Source organism: Vulpes lagopus, chromosome 18 (assembly GCF_018345385.1).
Source record: "Vulpes lagopus strain Blue_001 chromosome 18, ASM1834538v1, whole genome shotgun sequence".
NCBI lineage: Eukaryota > Metazoa > Chordata > Mammalia > Carnivora > Canidae > Vulpes > Vulpes lagopus.
This window is the reverse complement of record NC_054841.1, coordinates 37303874-37328504: the sequence shown is the minus strand read 5'-3', so window position 1 is coordinate 37328504 and position 24631 is coordinate 37303874. Positions and strand designations below refer to the sequence as shown.

At 37.3% G+C, this 24631-nt stretch overlaps 1 protein-coding gene across 4 annotated transcripts in view; it reads right to left on the bottom strand.

The window, feature by feature from the left end:
• Positions 1 to 1845: 1845 nt before the first annotated feature.
• The window catches only part of BTBD3 (BTB domain containing 3), a 34056-nt gene continuing 11270 nt past the window's right edge, over positions 1846 to 24631 (bottom strand). For 3 of the 4 annotated variants that reach the window (XM_041732695.1, XM_041732694.1, XM_041732696.1), the window contains 4 exons: positions 10976 to 11246; positions 10385 to 10475; positions 9688 to 9806; positions 1846 to 6344 (listed from right to left, as the gene is read on the bottom strand). In XM_041732695.1, coding sequence (XP_041588629.1) covers positions 5312 to 6344; positions 9688 to 9806; positions 10385 to 10475; positions 10976 to 11118 — 1386 coding nt within the window. In that variant the 5' untranslated portion in view covers positions 11119 to 11246 and the 3' untranslated portion in view covers positions 1846 to 5311. Of the gene's footprint in view, positions 6345 to 9687; positions 9807 to 10384; positions 10476 to 10975; positions 15634 to 24631 lie in introns of those variants that run through there. The other variant, XM_041732693.1, reaches the window with a different exon arrangement.

Sequence of the window (24631 nt, the reverse complement as noted above, 5' to 3'; positions counted from 1 at the left end):
TTTTGACTATTTTTTGAATATAGTAGTTTAGGAAGGAAAATGCAAATTGTACAGCTATGGTAAAGACTGCTACATATCAAAATATCTCATGGCTTCTTTGGTTTCTCACAACAGTCTCTGTGCTATCTGCTGCTTGTAAAGCTTTCTTGCAGCACTTCATGCTAAAATTAAGAAGGCTACTAGTAGGACTTTTTTGACTTTTTTTCAGGTATAATTCCACTCCTCTAAAACAAACCGATTTAAGACATAGTCTGTTAAATACAAACTGCTCACCAACGCCATAAACAAAAATGTGCCTTAATTTTTTTGTGTGTGCCTTAATTTTTAAATAATTTTCTGTACTGTTGTTCCATGAAGGGAAAAGGACACCATTCTTGAGGTCAAACACACAGCTTTCATAGCAGTTAGACTGGTTACTACCAAAACCAGCTTAAAGAGAAATCAGTTGTGGTAAACTTGTATTAAGTGCTGGTAGCTGAATAGTTAACTTTAATCACATCCAGTACACAGAACTGTTTAAAGTACAGATTTGACAAAGTAAAGAGCAGGTGTTTTAACTCTTTATCTTGAGGTTAAGGACTTGATAGAGATGGTAGAGTACAAAATAGCATCTGCTAGTAAAACTGCTCTCCAATGGACATTTAAGTGAACAGGCAAACAGAAAACAAGGGTCATAAGGGTAGTTAGGGTTGGCACAGTCAACTCCCCTGCCACTCTTTTTCAAAAAAGGCTTAAAAGAGGCAGCAGAGGGGAGATGCCCAAGCTAGAAATGTACCCAAAGGTTCTTCAGCGACTCATCCATGCTGCTAGTGTCTTATGCTTGGTGTGTGACAGGGTCAACCACCACCTCCAACTCTTCCTCACAAATACTTCCATCCTGCCAACAGGACAGTATCTTAACTGAGAAGCTCTTTTCACCAGCACTTACAGTGGTTATAGAAACAAGTGAGGAAATTCTATTTTTGAAAAATTTCCCGTTTTAGTTTTGTTAGACGATATATTTTAAGAAGTGGAGAATAACATGAGTTAACGAGTTGAGCAAAGGGAGCAGTTGGTCACTAAACATAAAAAGCTCATTAAAAAAGATGTTGGTAAATTGAACACCAATAAAAATTTATTTATTAAAAAATAATAAAAAAAATAAAAAAGATGTTGAAATGTATTAATTAGAAATCAAAAGTGTATTCAACTTGCACTGACACATCTCAAAGGCACCCAGAGTCCGACTCTAACGAACACTTAGGGGAACCACAGATTTTTCAGGGCCACTTACTTCTTTTGGCCTCTACGTTTTATGACATAGTTCCTCAGGAATACTTTCCTCCTTTCAATTTTTTGCCAAGTTTAAGTTCATTGCTTTTGTAGACAAGCCACAGAGTCCACAAGGAAGAAAGTATAATTTCAGTGACATGTTGCTCCTGGATGCCAACAAAGGGGGAGGATCATTTCCAATTGTTTTGGGATACTGAAAACAACCATATGTGGATTAAGTTTAAACAGCAACAGAGAAAACGGCTGACCTTCCTGGATTAAAGACCTTTGCAATTCAGGTTGTATCTGTAATTAAGCTGAGTAGAATGAATATTTTCAGTTTTCTTTCTTCTCTGGAATAATTCCAAAAATCCTTTGAGCAGGTATGCTGCTGTAGAAGCTGAACCCTGAGTAGATGAAGGATTAAACAAATATATAGGGTTTCATGATAAACTCTAGTATAAAAGCAACAGAAAGCTGCAGAGAAAAAATATATGTATGTGTATTATATAATTATGTATGAATGTATACACGTGTGTATATATATTACTTATATGGGCAAATAAAATGGAAAACTAGTTGAGCACATAAAAATTATATTCAAAATTCTCATGACATTTATTTTTTTCATTCAGACACTCCAGCTATTATAACACAGCAGGAACAAGCAGCACTGGTTACATCTAAAGCTAGATGTGATTCAGTATCCACACCCCTTTATACAGTCAGATCCACAGACATGTGAGCAACTATAGCATCAGACTGCCAGCAAAGCACGAGTTTCATATAGGGAATATAAATGCATCCATTCACTTCCTCTCATTAACTTCACAGTCAGGCTTTGAACAATGCGATTGATTAACATATTCATTGTTCTCTTATGCTTTTACCTCAAATTTTTACATCTTTAGGGATCAAAGATATCTGAATACTTAGCAAACAAATGTTCCTGCAAAACCATCTCTGCAAAACGTAGTGGCACCAAAAGTGCTAGAATGGATTTTTTACTGTTTCAAGGGACCTACAAAAATGCTAAGGAAAACAAATCTATGAACCAATTTTATTTTTATTTGCATTTAACATGATTATACACATTCATGTGTCTAACAAGATCTGCACTGTTACATTAAAAATACAGTACAATAACATTCAACATGAGGTACTTCATATTTATATATTTTTCCTTCATAAATAATGCTGTAAGCTACTAAATTCAAGCACTCTGCACAAATGGCTAGTGTCTTGAATTAGCCGAGCTTATTTAAACACCTTAAAAACAAAAAAGACAGTTCAGTGCAATAATTATGTAGAAATTAGACCATTTACTTAAATACTATATTAAGATATGCTTAAAGAATGTTACATTAGAACTGCTAGCCTAGTTCCCCTTTATCCCCAGTATGAACAACGACAAAGACTGCCAGATACATTGGGAAAAGCATCTACAGAGTATTCTGTTTAATAAAGATGTGTTTTTACACTAGAGTTGCCTGTCTTGTCAGAACAATGGTTTTCTAGTTTTAAAAGCTACAAAATTCGAGATTACCAAAGAAAATGAAGCAAGCACATTAGCTTTCATTCCATGTTGTTGAAAATGCAACAGGGAGAATAGGATTCAAAATACAAAATTTCTTATTCTAAATACAATTTTCAAATTTAACTCCTGGCTCTCAACACCAGCCAATTAGGTGATGAATCTGTCTTTTGTTTTTTAGGTAATAATAATTAACATAAAATCAAGCTCTTATACCCCCAGTGTACAAGATCTCCCTCGGCTTTCCCCTAGCAGTTCCCTAGCCACATGGAGGGCATCTGGCTAACAGGAGTGCTGACAGTGAACGTTACTAAATGAACAATCTTTAATCTAAGGTTATCACACCCACCTCAACAATCTGATCTGATGACATTAGTGTTAAATCAGGTTTCTTCTTCTCTGGCTTAAAAATGAGTGCCTTCTAATCAGGTATATAGTCTACCAATTTGCATGGTAGCTATGAGTTACTGAAATGTTTAATCATAATTTAAAAGCAAAATTCTTTACAGAACTATCTTTAAATTGAAAACACACCTTTATTTCATAAATACTTTGTCAAAACTACTATCTGTCATCTTCCTAATAAGAAATAGTTGTTAGATAATTTTGGAAAGTTGTCCTGGGAGTACTCATCTAAAATCACCAGTAACAGCTTTTGATCACCTATGCTAACAGGCATAGGTAATGGCAAACATGATTAAAACATTTCCCATAATCCAGTGTTCTCCTCCACCAGGGAAGCTGGCCAAAAGCAACAAGCCCACGACTGGGGGTGGGGGTGGGGGAGGGGGAAGTGGCCCAGAAGCACAGTGAATAAGATAAGGGTAGTCACTTACTGGGGCCTTGCTAGGGCCAGCATGGGGACCATTTCTGTCTGACCTCTTACTGGCCAGGCAGGGAGGAGACAATGCCTGAGTCGGCAAACACACTTGCATGCACATGGACGTGCATGGACGCCCACAACGTGCACACACCCACCCACCCACCCCAGGACTAACCCCTGGCTCCAGACAAGCCAGCTTGGGACTCGCAGAGCAGGAGAAGGAGGCGGCCAGGGACCACACTCTGGGTGGTGGGGGAAGCCATCTCAGGATCACACTGAGCAGAAAAGCTGCCCAGTAAGACATGGATACTTCAACTGGCAGTGAACACATTGGACACTACCAGGGTCACAGGCACTAAACCATCACAAGCCATCACTGAAGGAGAATTTTTGGATGAGCTTTTCCCTCCTTTGTTTACATTAGCCACGTAAAAATAAGAGGGCCGGATGTGATGCTGATGCAGTGAGTATCAGGTACAATCAAATGTATCGCTCCAGACTTTTTTCAAAAAACCCTGCAGGCATATATTGGCACTTTAAGATAGCCAAAAACCAAATTCTAGCAGTCTAGGAACAGGACATAATTATAACTAAGAAGTAGTATGTGGTCAAAGTAGATCAGGTGAAGTGTATTTTGGATTAAAAAGAAAAAAGAAAAATCAAAGAATAAAAGTATCTTATTACATTAACATGTAGTGCTACAAAACTAATTGTTACTCCACACATCTGAAGAATTGTTTGGTCCTCTTTTCATGGGAAAAAGGGCATAAGAATTCTATACAGTATGACTTATAAAAACAAGCAAATAGTGGGGATCAGAAGCAAAGTGGGGAGAAGATTGGCTTTTTCAAATGGTGTGTTCTATCATGCCATCAAATAGACTATTTGTAGAATGGGACTTCTTTAGGTTTCCTTTCTAAGCTGTTTTAGTTTAAATTAATAAGCTTGTGATTTTCCCCAATGACAATAAAAATGTGTAATTTAGTTCCAAAAGAAGTGTCTGTACTGCAATAGTTTGTCTTCTAAACTAAAAGGATAAAAACCTGCTTGTAGTAGAAGTCCTGGCCTAAGCAAACATCCAATTCCCTATTTTCCTATTTTACATTGATATTTTGCAGTGTTTAACATTTAACTATCTTATGAATTTTGGATTTAAGAAAAAATAATGCCCAGAGTAAAATACTTAAAATGAAACAAGAGCTAAAGAAAACTATCACCTACTTTCTAAATTATTATTTATTATGAAGCAAAGCTTCTTTCAAAATTGTACACTGAGGTTTACATGTAATTTGGGGAGAGGGGGGAAGTTCTCTTTAAAAATAACTCATTATTATTTTAGAATATTTATTTCTATTGTCAAAATAAAGCCCTAAAGGAAATTCAAGGTGACCCAGAAATTCTGAGAGAGACAAAACTGGGAGGTCAATGGAGCAGTTGGAAAAGAGCACAAATTCTCCTCGGGTGTATAGATGCAATTCTAAAAACCACAATGCCTTAATAAGAACTTGGCTCTTTTAAGCATATAGTTAAAAGCTGAATGCTGCATTTTTGCCTATACATAATTAAAAGTTTGAAAGAAATTAAGAAACTGCCTACAGCTTCATTCATTACGAATTACCTGCGCTGATCTGCAGATGAGCTAAGTATAAGCAAGTAGGAACCAGATGCGCACCTCAGAGCTCACACTGCTTTGGGAGGTGTTTTCAAGCATAGAATATGAGTTCAGGGATCTGCCCTCCTTGCACCCCAGTGCCATTGGTACTATCTGAGGAGCACTGAAACTGGACAGTCACCTTGCCACACTGAACTTCCGTCATGCCTTCTTGTCCAAAGTAGCTGAGTTCATTTCCATCCAGTATCACGCTGGCTGTGTAGAAGGTGTCTGGTTCAATCTGCACTGGGTACTCAAACCACACAGGGAAAGTATTGCTGGAGCCATCTGAGAAGTACTTGCTCAAGTTCTGCCCCAGAACAACGCCCTGCCGCTTGAGTTCAATCTTGGCGCTATACTCTGCAGAACCACAGCTGGAGCCATACAGCCCAAAGCCAGCAATGAACACTCTCTTATCAACTGCGAACTGGATGCTGTCACAGCGGCCCCGGTAACGCCACTGGTTGCTACGATAGGCACATGATTGGAAACGGTGACAGCGCTGGGGGACGAGGCCCTTGCGGGCTTTACTTACAAACTGCAACTCGGGCTTTTTGGCTGCAGTGTACCAGAGGAAAATGTCATTGGTCTCATTGAGAGTTAAAACTCCTGACTGGGCAGCACCATTTGCAAAATCATCCAGGGCCATTGTGGGTATGCGGATTAAGTAAAGTGCCTTTCCAAGGACCTTGCGTTTATTTTCAATGCTCAAAGCTAGATCTTGTCGCTGGCATTCCACTTCAGCCCAGTTGAGAGCTGCCTCAAAAACCACAATTTCTTTGGCATTCAGAGTTTCCCTGCGGAGGATACTTTCTAGAGTCTGGAAGTCGATATCGCAGAATCCCTCAGACTTGAGAGCTAACTCAGCCTGGGCATCGATCACCTCCCAGCAACGCTGGGTCAGGTCTGGCTCCTCAAACAAGCAGCTCTGGGAGAGGAGTACACAGGCGTTCTTGGCGCTCAGGCTGGTCTCCAGGAAATTAACGCAGGCTCGGGCGAGGTGAGGGACAATGTACTTTTTGGCAGCATAAAGAGTGGCCAGCACTGTGTCAGCAGCCAAGTCAATTTCATCACAATAGATATATCTGAAAGAGAGCACACAGCATGTAAATGGAATTTTCACAAAATGAATGTGTCCAGCAAGATGCAACTACTTTCAAGTTAGTTCCAAGAAAATCATCTTATGTGACAGTTATTATAAAAATGATTGGGATTAAGGGAACATCTGAAATATGTTCATTAATTGTTAATATTTCAACGCAGCAGTAAATTTGTACAACTAAAGACATTAACTTTCTGTTACCATTCTAGCCTCTATTTTATAACCTGCATTCAATGTCTTCTCAAAAAAAGATACTAGAGCTGTTTGAAAAAAAAAACTATATACCAAAGTTAGTATTAGCAAAAAATAGCAAAATTTCTGTTAAATACACTATCTTATATTTAATCAAAAAATAATCTCCAGAGCACTTGGTGGCTCAGTTGGTTAAGTGTCTGCCTTCGGCTTAGGTCATGATTCAGAGGTCCTGCCTGGGATTGAGCCCTGTGTCCTGGAGCCTATGTCCTGTTGGGCTCCTTGCTCTATGGAGAGTCTGCTTCTTCCCACTGCCACCCCTCTCCTTCCTCATGCTCTCTCTCTCTTTCAAACAAATACATAAAATCTTTTTTTTTTTAAAGAATAATCTTATGTTTTAGAATAGTGCGCTCTCTCGATATATATATATACACAGACATACATAGTTTTATTTTTAAATTTTCTGTACATTCAGAAAGAAACAAATGCCTTTAATACTATAATGTTGGCAATGATTACATCTTAATTCTTTTAACTAGGCAGGACTTGAATTTTTCCTTAACACAAAATAAAACCTGAAATTAAGCAAGATATTTTTCAAGTAGTTTTAAAGTTCAACAGATTACCAAATATGAATTTCAACAATCCGACATAGGCTTTGTATCTGGCTTTTTTTTTTCCTTCAAACTCTAAACTCTTTCTTCTCCACACATTTCTTCTATCTTCAGAATTAAAGACTATTAATTCTGGATATATTTAATTAAAAGACAAAAAAGCAAGAAAGCCCAAATATGCACTTATTTTTATGATTCTGTAAGGTATCCCTATGTCAGGATGAGAGAACATTTCTTGTGATTTGGGGGAATGGTGGCAGCCTCCCAAAATGGTACGTAAAGACAAAAATCATCTGCTTCTTTTAGACTGGTATGGTTGAGTACGAGAGTCAGTGAGAACTACATACGGGTAAAAAATACATCCTGTTAATACTTAATTTTTATATTTTTCTAGCTAATGCTAAGATGTTTAGCTACTTGCTGTGAAGTTTTCCTTTAATCTCTACATTTTAAATCAGTAAAACATATATGACAAAAGATTAGCAATGGCTTCTGCACAAGTAAAAAATCCCACAGTGATGACAATAAGAAAAACATCCACAATCACAAATGAAACTTCCATTTTTGCTCCCTAGAAGCTCTTCTCTTCTGATATGCTAAGCCATAATATACCTGGCAAGACTAACTCACAACATACCGGCAGCTCAGTGATGTTCTGACCTGAGAACCAGGATGTTGGGGAAGAATCTAAACAAGGTCAGCACATTGTGCCTCTTACCCTGGATTGTCAAGTGAGCAGTCTTCCCCCTTTTCTTGACAACTCCCTTTCTAGGAATACTGGCTACTCAGCCATACAATGCATGGTCTGGAAAACCTGGTCCCCACTGTCCATGGCAACAGTGCAGTACTAACTATGGCCCAACAGCAAACGGCACCTTACTTCATTTCTGATTCTTACCACTGTATGTATCATTTTAAAAAGCTGTATTGAGATATATTCTAGGTAATGTATTTGTAAGAAAAAATGCCTACAGAATGACTTGAGTGAAATGTAACTTTATAATTCTTACTTGTGTTTCTTAATTATGTATCTATTCTGGCTGAAACAACAGGACACTCTACTGGACTGCAGTGCAGTCAAAATGCTGAACTAGTGTTAGCGTTCTCCTCAGCAAGAGACAATGTCAAATATACAAAGCTGACTTGACTGGAAAAAAACCAAAACCCTCAGGTAAAACTGGTTTCTGTACATGTACCTCTAGAAAATTATAAAGGTCACTAAGTGTTGGTTGTTTAAAAGTGGTGGATTAGTTTACCTAAGATGCTCACTTATCTTTCATTTCCCTATTTCCCATTGTGAAGTTTCAGTCAGAAGCAATCTGATTTCAAAACTACAACATAAAGAATTGAATACTTTTAAGTTCTACAATTGACTACAGTACTTATTTCTCAGTAGAAGTAGACAATAAATATCTTGCAACATTTTAACCATTTGTGGGATTATCGTCCAACTTGGTGACACAGAAAAATTTAACAAACACATTTATTCCAGGGAACCAAAATGCCCACAGCAGCAGATAATCTTGAACTCTTGATATACTTGGTGTGCTAGAATAAGGATTTAACAAAAATCATAAAACCTTACTTATCACACTGTCTAACACCAGTGCACATCAAAGAAGCTGATTATATTTTTTAAGTATATATCTTACATGTTTATATTTTTATATTACCAATTAAAATTTTCTTGTAAAAATACATATAAAATTATAGAAAACTATTCATATCTCTCAAAAATGTTTCTTCTACTATCAAATACTTCTTTATCTTTGAGAAATGGTATCTGGTTTTATGTAAGAGTACCTGTATGTATGGTATGTATGTACATACAAAGATCAGATATTTTAACACAGTAAGCTTTGAATAATTTTTTTTTAAGATTTTTTTATTTATCTATTCATGAGAGACAGAGAGAGAGAGAGAGGCAGAGGGAGAAGCAGGCTCCATGCAGGGAACCCAATGTGGGACTCGATCCTAGGACTCCAGGATCATGCCCTGGGCCAAAGGCAGACACTCAACCTCTGAGCCGCCCAGGCATCCCTAACACGGTAAGTTTTATATCTGCTGACAAGAAACAATAATTCCTAGAAAATTCAGGAATCTCTTAACTAATGGTACTTAAATGGAGTATAGAATTTCTGGAATTGTGAAACAAAATATAATTTATATCTTTAAAGACTTCTTCATACACAATGCTGTCAGAGAGAACACACTGTAATAGACAATCCTCCATGACAAAGTGATTTTTAATTTTAAGTCGTTAAAAATCAAATCACTATCTGTGCCACTTGCTCTCAAATCCCATGCCAAGGTGTCATTGCAAATGCCTGCACCATTCCACATGCTTTTGTCCCAAAAGATGCACAGTAGTTTTCTCCAAAAACATTTACAAGGTAAGCAGCACCCTCTTTTTTCATCAGTCTCCCTTTCAGTTACACAGAACTTATATTTAACTGTGAAGCCAGCAGAGTACAAACACAGCATAAACAAACTCTTTCTAAGCAAATGAACGATGCTTACTTCAGCATAGCGAGAAAAGCAGCAGGTTCGACATCTGGTATACGGATTTCATCTTTGTCCTCAGCAAGTTCTCCGTAAAACATTGCATGGAACACAGAGCTCCCAACAGCTAAAACATACTGTGGAGAAAGGGAAATCTTATTTCATGCACTAAACTGAAAGCATTTTCAGTAAATCAGTCCAGAAAAACAACTCCAAGCAATCAGGTTTAGTGGACATGAAGCAACTACACCTGCTCTTTCTTCAAAGCCAAGGTCTAATGTGTATCCTGCTGTGAAAGCAGAAGATAGATGTTCATGCAAGCCAGTCTTTATGCTGCTAATTACCTCAAAGCTTTAAGGGATTAATGTGTAAGTTCCCTCATTACAAAATAAATAAAATAAAAGCTTATCTAACCAAATTTCTAGGGGAAGAGTAAACATGACTTTCCTAACCTGTCACAACAACTTCCCATGACTGGAGAGTTAAGACGGCGTATTTTTGTGTGGGATGTAAAGCAGGGTAGAAAGAAACAAAGAAAAAAAATTAAGCGTGGCTAAGACCCTTTGGAGAGGCTATGCCTTCTCTGTGATGGGCGAAACACGCACTGCCTGCCATCGGCAAGCTGCCCACCCCAACCAAGTTTCAGGCTTATGGAGAGGAGAGGGTCCCTCTTTGTAAATCTCAGGACTAAACCGGTAATGCAGCTGTTGCTTACTTTGTGTCCTGGCAACCGCTGAGTCCCACCTGGTGGCCCAACCACAAAATGTACATCTGCCATCAAATCATTATTGAACATCACTGCATTTCTATAAACAGAGGCAATTTATTAATTCACAGCAGCCAGCATTTTTAATACCCCCTCCCAACATGCAAATCCCACAAGACTCACAAGCTTAGCAAAGTTTAGTAACTTCAGGGCAGAACTACAAATATAGATTCCACTAAACAACTGTTTGTGATCATTGCAAACACATGGGAAGTAAGTTAAAAAAAAAAAAAAAAAGCAAAAAGTTATCCAAACTTTTCATAAGACTAAGGACAAATAATAGGTTTCTATCTTCAAACCTTCCATGGTCCGTAGACACAAGCCTGTCACTTAAATGTTACAGCTTGCAGAAACATTTTTATCTAAGAGGAAAACAGCTGTACTGTTTTGGAAAAGATACAAGGCAGTTTTCCATTACCAATAAAGCTTCTGGGAAAAGAGGAAACACAGATTTATGTTAAAATACATTACAGGTTGTGCAAAAGCAGAAACTTCAACACAGGAAAACTTTTAAAGTAAATATGTTGGTCTGGCACTTACCTTTCTCGAATGGTAGGATAAAGACCCTGCCAGTTTGGGGCCGGAATAAGGTTGTTATTACTGAGATTCTGCTGGTGGTACTGCTGGACAGTGGTGCTGCTGGAGTTGGCTGGTTTTTTACGAGGGAATATATCAGCAGCCATCTTCTTCTTCTTTTTAGTCTTCAAGGTAATTATTTCATAACAAACTGGGGGCAACTTGCTGCTGCTGCCGCTGTTGCTGCTGCTGGTATTTGTCTTCGAGCTTTTCTTGGACCTATTCTTTACCGTCTCTGGAAGCATCAAGAAGAAGGTGAGACATTTCATGTTCTTTTCCTTGTCATCTACCATGAGTACAGTATGTCTTTCTTTATAGCTAGATATCCCAAATTGGTGCAAACATCAAAGAAAAGAGGCTAGCATGAGCCAAGATGTTAACAGAAACCAACAAGCTGCTATTTTGCTTCTTCTCTCAGCCGGACAAGGTGACCTTTTCACTATGTTCAATAGAAACTGGCTTTAAGTTTTATCCAGTACTGGGTCTGCTAAATACATCTCCATCATGATTCCTATTGCTCTTATGTGCTCATAAAAATAACCCAGTTTCCTAGATCACCTGAAATTGCTACGCTGAGCACAGATGACAGGCAGAGAGAGACGTAGCACTTGTTTTCTGAATTAGGTTAGCAAGATGTGCTGGAGCCGTGCGAGTCTGTTCAGCCGGCTGAAGTTGTATGGTGAATGGATCGGAGGAGAGTAGGTATTACAGCCCTGCAGATGGAGTCAGACAGCCAGTGCTGGGAGCCAATAGCTGAAGTCACCAATCATGATTGGACCAAGCAAAACAGTGACACCTATTGTAACGTGCATAGCTCTGATATTAAAGGAACAGTAGTTGCATTCTGTTGTCTCCTGTATTATTGTACATTTAGGTAAGAAAAACAACTTATGAAATACATCTGCAAACAGGAAAGGAATAGTTTGTCCCCACAGATTTCTCTGCAGTAGATGTACATTTTTATTTCCCCAGTTAAACAGGCAGGATCAATTAACAAAGGGTAGGGACTGGTAACTACTGTGTTTCTAGTAAAATCTTTATCCCAGCAGCATTTAGTTTCAGATACTTCAAACAAAATCCTCCATTCTTCCAGCTAAAAGGGATTATTAATAGCAAAACCATACTCAACAACACATTTATGACAGCTTAATGGAAAGGAATGTTGTTTTTCTTTTTTCCAGTCTCTTTGAATGCAAGTTATAGTCTAGTGTAAAATGAGAGATGAGGTCATGTGTTCATTTTACCTCCTAACATTTTCTAGTTCCTATGTTGGTCTTTGACAGGAGTCCCAGAACAGAAAATACTTTTAAATTTGACTAAGATTATACCACTAGGTTTAGCTGCACTGAAACAGACAAATTTTAGATATGAAAATAAGATTCAAATGAAACAAATCTGTAACCTTTAATCAGTATTTAAAGGTTATAATTCACTAAAAATACATCAGATGGGCCCTGCGCAGGATCTCAAAATCCAGCCTCAATGTTATGGCTTTATTTAACTTGTAATAATTTTAAAGAATATAATCCACAACTTCTAACACAAACCTAGTAAAAAGGCTATTCAAAATGATAAATGTTCTGATGCTGCCTAATTAAAATGCAAACAGGTTCTCTCTGCTTTGAATCAGAAGAATATAAACTACCACGTATGTGGTTTTCATGGATGTGAATCCCACAACAATCTCTGGCTTTGTTGAGCAAGAAAAAACAAACCCTGCTACAGGTTCCACATATATTTATTTCTAAAGAGGGACTAATGAGGAAATTTAATCCCACCCCATCTATCTGGATTACTCTCATCTGTTCCAGGTGCAGCAGCCATTTGCTAACCCCCCACTCCTGGCTCAATCTTCTCGGCCACGGCCCTGCTTGTTGCACAGCATTCATCTGAATAATGAGTCCCTGACAGAGTAAGGGCTGAACGAATGCACTATGATGGTCATTGTAACTAATAATCTACTCAAGAGAACAAACCGAAACCAAACTTTTGATCCCCGAGGCCCTAAATCATGAGACTGAACCAAGGAATATCCTCTTTATTGTCATCATTATTACTCTTAAATCTGCAAAGCCAGTACAAGATAGACTGTGTATAGAAGAGAACCACAAGGCTATTCATCCCCATTTTAGATGGACCCTGAGTGCTCTTACTTATTATAATTACTGTGTTCCCAATCACAGGGCTACCCACCCCCCTACACACACACACCCTTTCAAGTCACACATCACAAAGAGAGATCTAGAGACTAGTTTTTAAAAGCATGTGGTGAAAGATATGAAGAAACAAATCTGTTCCCATTTGACCTAACTACCCAGGATATGGTTAAAACCAAAAGATTTTTCTTTTGTTTAACTGCTACTGAGCTTCCTGACACCAACTCCTTGGAAAGCCCCCACAATAGGGAGGTCCGGGAGGTCCTTCTAACCAGGATTAGACCTGGCTTTCAGGTGAAGATAGTGGCCAATTAGAATGGAAAGAATAAGCTGCTTTGAGACAGACATACTAATAATTGTCAACTGGACAGACAAAATAGAACAAGCATAAAAAGCAGATAAAAGATAAAAGTACATATAAGCTCCTTAGAAGGCTTTGTGGTTTTTATTCATTTCATATGCAGTTCAACACCTTTTACCAAGAAAGGCTTGAACACTGCTCTTACACCACTAAAATAAAAAGTGTGCGCAATAGCTTAAGAAAATTTTATAATATTTTAGAAAATGTTCTTTCTGATATTAAAGGTTTTAGGTATTTGGAAAATTAAGTTTTGTGGAAAAGCTTGAATATACTACTTACATGAAGCACTGCTCAATCTGAATCCCCTAGAATAATACTGCAAAGAGGGTCATTGTCACTCAAGAAATGTGGGACTGAGGAGTATGGCTGTTTTAAAGAAATGTTAATACAAAAAAATGTTCTTAAATACAAAAATTAAATGGTATTTTAACTTTTATAATCAAATTGAAAAGCATGAAAATGTTAGTAAAATCATGACATAGAAAGCTTCTTAAGAGCTTCGTATTCCTACCACAGTTTAAAAAGTCCTTGCTCATCAAAGTGTGGTCCATGGAGCAGCCTCAACAGCAGCAGCAGAACCTCCTGGGAGCCTGTCGGAAATCCAGAATCTCATCCAGATTCTGGATCAGAAATGCATTTTAATAGGACCCTCTAGGTAATCTGTAGGACATTCAAGTTTGAGAAAACCTCATATGAGATTAAAATAAGGAAGATTACGGGGTCTCCCAATAATCCAGTATCAACATCTGGAGCCATGTTTCACATTCAATTATCAAGTGAATGTTGAAAAAATTTAAAATGATTTAACTTGGTTTGATCATAAAACTTAATCTTCATATCTTATTATAAAATTAGGGCCTTCTGATTAGGCCCTAAATGTCAAAATTCTAGGATTCACGTGTGTGGACAGCCAACTAAGAGGCCTCAAAATATTTTTCGACTCTGGAAAAGAAGCTCATGCTCAGATTATTTTATAAGACAACAGAGATCACGTTTGTGGGAAAAAATAAAGGATTAAGGAATGCCAAGTTGAAATAAATTAACCATTTAATATTTTCAAATAATCTACTTCTCAATTTTCTTTCAAAAAATATATATTCTGGTACAGCAAAACTAGCAATCACATAATGTGGTTCAGTACCCATTCGGCCACAAAAAACTGAAGCGTGTGTGTGTGTGTGTGTGTGTGTGTGTGTGTGTGTGTGTGTTTGTGTTGGAGGGGAGGGGAGTCTGATAAATCATTTAGCTTTTAAGGGCCTCAAGTTCTCAGCAATAATATGAAGAGGTTCTCTAGATGATTGTTTCTCAATCTTTACCTTCAATCCTCAGTCAGAAATGCATTATATATTTGGACTCAGTATTAGCACATATTCACGCACAAATGGAAAGACAGTTCACAGAACAAAAACACTTAGCTTATTAGGATAGTATAGATATTTTCGATCTGATTTTTCTCTTTTATTTTTCTTTTATTTTGGTCTTAATTCATTTTATTGCTTTCATAACCACAGTTTAAGTGATACTGGTCTAGATGATTTCTAATAGCTTTCAGAATTTAATATTCCAAGGCTATCAAGAATTTGGACTAAGGGGAAGAAAGCAATAGCTGCATCAACAAATGGAATGAACAACTGGGAGTGTGCATTTATTTTCCTGGAAAAAGGAGCCATAGTTATCATCCATCATTCAGAGCAATTCATGACCCAGACCGAACACAATAAAATGCTATAAAAATTTTTAATTGATTTGATTATACAAAATATTTATATGTCACTTTCCTCTCTGCTTTCATATCTATAGTCCACTTCTTTAAACACAAATTATGGCTTCTTTTCCCCCTGAGAAATTAAATTTGGAGTTAAAACTCCAATCTATTGAATCTGCAACCCAAAAACATCACCCATTAAGCTGAAGGGTGGATAAATAAAGGATACCAGCTCCAAATGTACTTTCATATCCTGCCTCCAAAATTTCAACTAGCATTGTATCATTTATTCTTTAAGATTTTATTTATTTATTCATGAGAGAGACAGAGAGACAGAGGCAGAGGGAGAAGCAGGCTCTACGAGGGGAGCCCTATGTGGGACTCCATCCTGGGACTCCGGGACCACACCCTGAGTCAAAGGCAGATGCTCAACCGCTGAGCCACCCAGGTGTCCCAGTATCATTTATTCTTACGCCTCCTGAATTTTTTTTTTTTTGCCTCCTGAATTTTAAAGCTGTTATAAGACATGGTTAATCTGTCCTAATGAAGTAAATTGGTCAAGAAGCCCATCAATCTTTTATGAAAGTATATGCATGTATCTCTCACTTTTTGAAAGTCCACATTTTGTACTTTGCTTTTACGGAAGACCTACATTAATATCTATTTTGACTAGCTAAAGGAAATCCAAAGAATTTTTGCTTTTATGAAAAAAGGTAAAAAGCAAAAATAGCATTCAGCATGTTTTGCAGTGAGCCATTACAGAGGCAGCACACATCCTGAGAAAAGTGGCCCCACCAAAATTCTTCCCTGGGAACTACACTCAGCATCAAGCCATCAGAGCTTTGAACTCTGTGAACATCTGTGCTTTATCTTGATTTATTCTGTGCATCTATTAGCAAGATGTGTTCTACTCTATCAGAAAAGCCAGAGAGAAGTCATTTTTTTGGTTCTGGGGACACTCAAAACTTTTTCCAAACGAATTAATGGTACTTGCTTCTTTATGCCTTTTTGGCTTACAAAGGGTTTCACAGGTATGCTGTACTTTTGGATAGAGGCAAAACCTGTACTTAAAATACAACATGCTGATCATGCACTGTGTTAGGTGGCTGGCACATGATAGTGAGCAAGATTAGGAACCAACTTTAAGAGATTAGCCAGTCATTGTGGGTTTTGGATGATTTTTACAATTGTCAGAAAGTTCAATCATCTTTATTTCCTTTCATTCAATTCCCAATAATAAGATTATCAACAGAATTAGGCTCACTTAGATCATCTTCTTCACCACTGGAAGGTCTGCTTGACATCCCTCTTTATTTGGTAGAATCTTATATATTCAGTTTGGGGACGTGAATGAGGTTTGGAACTTGAAAGGGGCTCTAGAAATCATTTAATGTAACTCTCTCCATAGGTAAGATGACTAGGTATCCAGAAGGGATTTGTGAATGGTTAAGCAGTGGTGCAATGTCTGGACTAGAATGCAGATTTCCAGACTGGTCGCCTAATTTTGTCTGTTCCACTCATTCTAATTTCCATCCACAGTTAATTACCCCTCATTTTTACCTTCATATTTCTCATCTACTTAAAATTAAAATATGCAAAATTTACAGATATGAAAAACATGAACATATATATTCTGCACCCTGTAGGAAGAGTTCTAGGATACTTTCTGGGAAGAAATGGAAAGGAACTATAACAGGAAGGAACATAAAAAATGCCTAAGAGCAATGAGTAATCTGCTCAAAAACATAAGAGGCTCTCCGGTAAAATGAAAGTTGGAAAAACCAGGCACTTATGGTTTACACCAACAAATCCTATGTCGACAACTAATAACGGGGGCAACTCTTGTTTAACTGCTCTAACTCTGAACTCCTTGTCTGGACTTGTATTTGGTTTACCACAAAATATCTAAACAGCTACAGAGTGAGGGTAACTGGGGTTTAAACAAGGTAGGGAAGACTGTGGAAATCAGTATCACTTCCAAAAATTACTGACAGACCATCACAGAGGATAGTAATTTTAACTTAACCTGATAAGCCGTGATGGAATAGTGTTTTGTTTTTGCTTACTTTTCAATACTGAGCTAAAGTTATGCTTGCAATTTAGGAGGTTAAAAAAAAAAAAAAAGGCAACAAAATGTTGGCAGTCCCTAAAGATAGCAACAGCTGCTGGAAAATGGACTATATGCTTTCTAAATATAAAAATAAATATGGAATCAAGCATTGGCAGCATGATATAGTGAAAAAAGCAAGAGCCAACAAGAAGTAACCTTAAGGTTATTTAGTATCCATTAGACTCGTTTTTTTTTTCATCTGCCAAATACCCATTCAACCCTCAGGTTTCCTGTGAAGGCAAGATTACCTGTTTGTGAAAGCATTTTGATAAGTGTTGAAAACATTTTGCAAAAGGCAAGCTTTCATTATTAGTAACAATTGTGCCCAAAGCAGGAAACATTTGTGATACAATCTTCTGGGACAACCAAAACCCAAAGATTAATCTGGTTCCCTGCCTTTATAATCTTCCAGGCTTCACAACTACTGACATTTCATCCCATCTGCAATCTTGCTCAAGCCTTGCTCACCGGCCAAGAAGGTCCTAAGTTGCTGAGGATCTTACTGGGATTTTGGTGAGGTTCAACTATTAACATCTGTGTTGTACACTGTGATCAAGTCCCCACCCGATGCACAAATCTGCTGCACCTGGAACCCATACTCTAGGCTAGTTGTCCACTGGACTTCAAACTTGTGAGACCACCTGTTGGCAGGTCTCTGCTGTACCCACCTTATGAAAGAGCCCAAAACTACAAGTAGTCCATCTATGGAACACATAATAATGTCTACACTAGCAACTCAACTTGGCCCCACTCAACAATGAACTAGTTTTAACTGTAGTACTAAGGGTGATAACTAAGACTGATGGCATACCCCAGTGCTGGCTGGAAGAATGAAGCTCATGGACAGATTCACTAAGTCATTTCCTTTTCACCACAAAGCTCCTGTTAATCTTAAATTACACCAACTTGGAAAATATGCAGAAAGGTAGAATGTGTCTATTCTTTGAAGGCAGGAACAATAATTCTTTTAAAAATTCCATTTGGTATTTAATATGATATTTCATGCTTATAACTGTGTCTATATGCACACTTGGGATACCAAACAACTTCGTCTAAATCCCAAGTTATTTTCTTCCTTCCTTCCTTTTCTTTCTTATTTATTTAATTCATAAAGATTTTATTTATTTATTCATGAGAGAGAGAGAGAGAGAGAGAGAGAGAAAGAGAGGTAGAGACACAGGCAGAGGGAGAAACAGGCTCCATGCAGGGAACCTGACATAGGACTCGATCCTGGGTCTCCAGGATCACACCCTGGGCTGGAGGCAGCGCTAAACCATTGGGCCACCAGGGTTGCCCTCTCTATCATATTTAAATGAAGGATCTTGAGAAGGAACAGTATATAAAATTTACCATGAGATACTTTAAAGATAGCTATTTAAAAGGATTACTACTATGAATTCTTTTATAGAGTTTAATATACTTTGGTAAATGATAATCAATTGCTAATTTTTATATACTCTAGTTCTCCTAGTAAATTTCCTCATGTATAAAGTGCTGACTACATAATCTTATTTTAATTTTTTACAATTCTAGATTTCTAGGATTAAAGAAATTTTATGTTTGGCAGAATTACTGATTTATTTAATATAATCTCCTTTACATTTTAATATTATCATTACTCAACATTACTTGAGTAATCAACTCAGCTAATATTTAATATTTCTGAAATTGGGTTTATCTTATAATTGATGGGAATCTCATAAGTACACCCACTAGGCCTTTTTCTTCCCTTTCTTCTTGGTATATAGAATAATAGCATATCTTACAACTGATGGCAATTTGTAGTCGATGAATAAGGTAAATAATTCAAAAGAATGAAAAGGTGCTCTTCTTTAGGTTGGTTAATTATTCTCCTAACCGGGCAAGATGGCAGCTCAGAATTCTGGCTCAACTACATTAGAATAATTAAACTTTCATCAAATAGTCATTTTTGAAATAGTATATAATCATAATTCTCAACTGAGACCGCTACTATGATAACCAATGATATGGTAGAAAGTCTACATGGAAATTCCAAAATGAGAACTTCTATTAGTAAGAGTTCCAGCATTAATACAATGCATTTCTAACATTTTCTCATGGTGTACAACTATACATTTCTATAAACTTGATTAACAGAAGCCTATTAATTCTCTGGGTAATATCTGCTGAAGATACTTTATCAGTCAATCAAAGATTAACTTACAACAACACTATATATAGATTAAACCTAGAGCTAAATGACTGCTTAGGAGTTATTATTTTCAGGGCACCTGGGTGGCTCAGTCGGTTAAGTGGCTACCTTTGGCTCAGGTCATAATCCCAGAGTCCTGGGATGGATGATGGAGCCCTGCATCCAGAAAGAAACATTAGTATTGTAATACAATGATCCCATTAACATCTATGATTTTGATCTGGGTACTTAAAAACAATTTATCCAAACAGAAGTAAAATCAGGCTTCAGGAAGTCTCTTCTGAGAAGGCCAGAAGGGAGACTGTACTGATCCAACAGGGGACATTAATCCTACTGGAAATGCTAGAATGGAACAACTTTGCTGTAGCCTTCTTTAGGTTGGCTGTTGGCTTCAGTTGACAGGAAGAAAACTGTGTGCTAATCAAAGAAAAACATTTTTTCATAGATTTTTTTTTTTAACTTTAGGCAGGTGCTATTTTTCCCCCTGATATTAGGAATAACAAAAAACATTTCCACAATCAGATTAAAATAAAAGCCAAAGCCGTTCTTCATTAAGAGTTAACTAAAGAATGCTTTCCTCTATTTGGGAAAGCCACTCTTTTCCAAGAAGCACAGGGAATGGGACAATGCTCAAACCACCAGATATTGTGTATTGATACTGGTTATTAGTGGGGTAAATGTCACAGACCAATTTCCCCAACATCCACAACTCTTAGTAAAAAATATCTACAGGATTAACATTTCTATCACTGTAAAGTGAACAAGATAAGGTTTTGTAAAGGCAAGGCTGGGGGAAGGTAAGAGGAAGTTTTTATTTCTTATTTTAACAAAATCACATAGAAAAAAATCAGTTACCGATTTTAGGAATTGATTGTCATAATCCACAAGGGTCTCCACTAATGAAATGCCTTCCTTGGGATCCCTGGGTGGCACAGCGGTTTAGCACCTGCCTTTGGCCCAGGGCGCGATCCTGGAGACCTGGGATCGAATCCCACGTCGGGCTCCCGGTGCATGGAGCCTGCTTCTCCCTCTGCCTGTGTCTCTGCCTCTCTCTCTCTCTCTCTCTCTCTCTCTCTCTCTGTGTGTGTGTGACTATCATAAATAAATAAAAAATTATTAAAAAAAAAAAAAAAGAAATGCCTTCCTTCACTTTTACTATGTATGTGACTACAATAAAAGATAGTTATTTTAAGCAAAAAGTGCAAGATCTAAAAGTAAGAAATCTCCACTGAGAAAAACTGTGCTTTGGGAAAATACAAATACATGTGAAGTTATACAAGGCATCTTCACACCCAATTTCCAACCTATCTCTTCTGGGGTAGAGACCACCAAACGAAAATGAAAAAGGCACCTAACTTCTAAACTAAGTCACAAAAATGTTTTCTAACAAGAAATTCAAGTAGAATTAGAAGCCTGTAACAGAGGATTATTATAGAAAGCAACTTCTGGCAAAATCTCAAAGTAAAATCTGTTCTAAAAGCAAATTTAAGAAATGGGTTCTATGCTACTTTTAATTAGCTTTAAAGTATACAATTCCCCATGACTGCTGTGAAGGACACAATATAAAGGCAACATTGTCCTATTAAGGTTGGCAAAATCTTAACTATATCAACACCAAGTAACATTCAGAGACTGCTTCCATTTGCTGCAGAAAATAATTATTTGGCACTGATAAAGTACTCCCTTGTTGTTTCCATCCCTCATGCTGTTGTAATCGGAATAAAAGTTGAGAAGGCTCTGTACTTAGTTTCACTGCATGTGCCAGAACTAAGAAAATAAGATATTTTAAACGAAAATTCAATTCTAATATATATTCAGCAAGCATTTCTTTTTTTAATTAAGAGCTACCATATAAGTAGGTCAGTACTTGAACTGCCCAGAGGTATAGAATAAAATAATTTAATTGCTCATAAAATAACACTCAAGTGAGTTTCATTTAGAGTCAAAAGTATTCATAAAAAATGTTTTTAAATTCGGGTTTCCTAATTTCTACATCACAAAACAACAGGCAGACAGTATTTACATGTGTACCTTAACTATAATGAGCAGACTGAAGATTAATGAACATTCAAATCCAAATATATCCTCAACAAGTGGCAATTCAACTGTTACTTTGTTTTTTTAACACAACAACCATGTCACCACAGTTCAGAGCTAATGTGGACGCAAACAAGATCTTGGTAATGATCATGACTGGAACTAGAGAAAAGAAAAGCAGACAGTCTCTGAAAATGGTGATCAAAATTAATAGGTGTTAGATCTCTCCATAAGCATTTTACTAGCCAGCTATAGGGATGCCATGACCCAGTAAGAGTTCAGTATAGGAGACTTAGTTGATGTCAGTATTTAAGGTAATACGCTCTCATAAAATTTAAAATATAGCATCGAAAAGGAAACAAAAAGGAGTATTTATTAGGTGGTGTATAGCCAAATTTTAACCAACTATTCTGTGCTGTTCTTCCTGAAGAGGTACCATGTGAAACAAGAATGGGTCTCCCCTGCTCCACTAGTACATCAGGACTGCAGACCAAGCATCTACACAGGAAGAAAAGAAACTCTGTCTCGCCTTTTTCAGAGAGAGAAAGTCACATGTTTTACAACACATTCTGAATCACCACAACATGGCTGTAAGCTCTATCTTATCTTCTTCATGGGCTCACCTAGCAAACAAGACTGTTCCCACACTGCAAATGAGCCTGTTGCCTCTTGCAATCTTCACTGCTCTTTCTTCCCTACAAATCTACCTACCAGATGACTATCCATCCTTCACAATGCAGTCCAAAGACAACTCAATAAGGAAGATTTCCTGGTGCTTAGAGGCTCTCGCTCTCCATGCAGCCTTTTCTCACATTCCATCCTGCCTTATGTAGTCTGATTAGACTGAATTCTCTGAGGGCTACATGTCCCAATAAGAGTTAATAGCACCACAAGCACCACACTCACATCTGGCTTTCAATCATTGTGTAACAGGAAGGACTGAGTCCAGCATGTCCAAGCCCATTTAGAACCCTAGAGTACATTTGTAGAGTGCAACTCTTCCTGGGTTTAAAATGGTCCGAAACTGAGGTCTATGATGTTTCTAGCTATCTTTTGAGTGCAGGTTTATGTGAGGTACAGTGGTAAAGAATCTAGATATCTGTGTCCCGAGGCTCTCCTGAACATGTCCAAGCACAAATGGAGTTTAGTAATACTGCATTCATCTTGCAGCTAGGCCAAATGACAATGCTAAAGCTCTACTTAAAGCAAGTCCCCACATGTGTTTCAAAGCAAGGCTTTGCTTCACCAGAAGTCTAAAACTCACTGTAGTACAGATATTCACATATTTAAAGTGTGGGTTAACCACAAGCAAGACCCAGTTACTAGGACAAAGCTGCCTTTATCAACTAGTCTCAATTCGTGGTCTGGCATGTTTATTTATAGCACCAGTAGAGAATTTTAATAATTTAATGAACTGGAAAGGATAATAAATTCTCAGCAATTCACATGCAAGGAAGAAAGCAGTCATATGAATAATCTAAAAAAATAGATAATTAAAGAGACTTTTACTTTGAAATGTGTTTCATTTGTACTTAACACTGAATGGATAAATTTCCACTACATTTAGACACACCCAATCCTCAAACAAAGTAATAAAACAGGCTTGTGTGTACAGGGCTCCTATGTGAATAGTCTGGAAACTCACGCCTACATGGCAAACAAACCACAGTGCCAGGGATGGGCAATGTCCCATTAAAATTACCGCAGAAAATGAGCACAAGTAGAAAAGTGCACTTTTTACACATGTGCATTTCCATGTCATGATTTAAGAAACAAAAGTGTTTGATTTTTTCCCAAAAATAAAGAATTCTCAACTTCTATCAATATATTCTCTTATAAGACTGAAGGAAGAATAAATGGAGACAGTAATATCAATAGTGGAATAAATAGCTGAGTATCTTCTCCACAGCTGCCAAGTCTCTTGCATGTTAATAAAGGAAAATTTTTATCACCAGTAATGATTTTAAAAATCATTAGTAGGAATGATTATTAACAAACTGTTAAAATGCAGGTTTAAAACCATTTAAAAAATGGTTTGAATTGTGGGCAAAACATAAAATGGCTATCAAAAATGTATTTTTTGAGCAGGTGGGATAAGGTAAATATATTATTTTGTGCCTGTTGTTTAAAGAATGAATGATTTTACGGTATTATTTTAAGCAGTTTTGAAATGCACTGATTAAGAAAGTATCTGAAGTAGGTAGAAGTGACAGAAGCCCTCTGAAACCTCTCAGTAACATCTGGTAGTGGTGATGCACAACCAAGAGCCCTCATGAGAGGAGCCATCTGCTCAAATTGAAAAGGGAAGGTTTTCTTTGGAAGCTCCAAAAGAACTGGTACCATTGCCTGGCTGTGTGACTCTTCACTATTGATGCTGCTGGTTCCTAAGCCACCTGAAGTAAGGATCACTCCCATGGTTCCTGAACAGCCAAAGGGAACAAGCACTGAAGGACCCGTCAAATCACCTATCTTTCCCCATTCCTCCCAGCCCACACTTGGGGAATAGGAGAATTTAGGAACTGTGGTAAAACAGCTTCCACAAATGCAAATTAGCTCCTGTGCCTTCCTTGGCCATAATCAAGGTACTGTTTCATGGGGGAATCTCTGGGAGATGCAGCAGTAAAAACTGTTGATTTAATTAAACTTTGATGCTTGAGCAAACATCTCTTAATATTTTTGTGATGAAATGCACAAAGCAGTTCTAGTGAAATGCAGATAGAATGATTGCCTTGAGAAAAAAATACTCCTGCAATTGTTTTAGAGGTGAACAACCTTTTTTCTTTTTTCATGGAATATCAACTGTACTTGAGAAAATTTGCCAAATATGCTTTTGGAAATTTTGATTACATCACTATGTTTGATAGCTTCCCAACATTTAAAGACTGTTCTTGATGAGATTGGTGACATTAAATGAATGTAATATTTTAATATTGTATAATTAAACATAACATTTGAAAGATTTTCATAACTCACTGAACCAATGTTTTCTAATAACAATGCACTCACATTACAAAATCGTGCACAGGAGAAAAAATGGTCCATTTTAAGTGCAAGACAGACCAATGGATTTCAGTATGA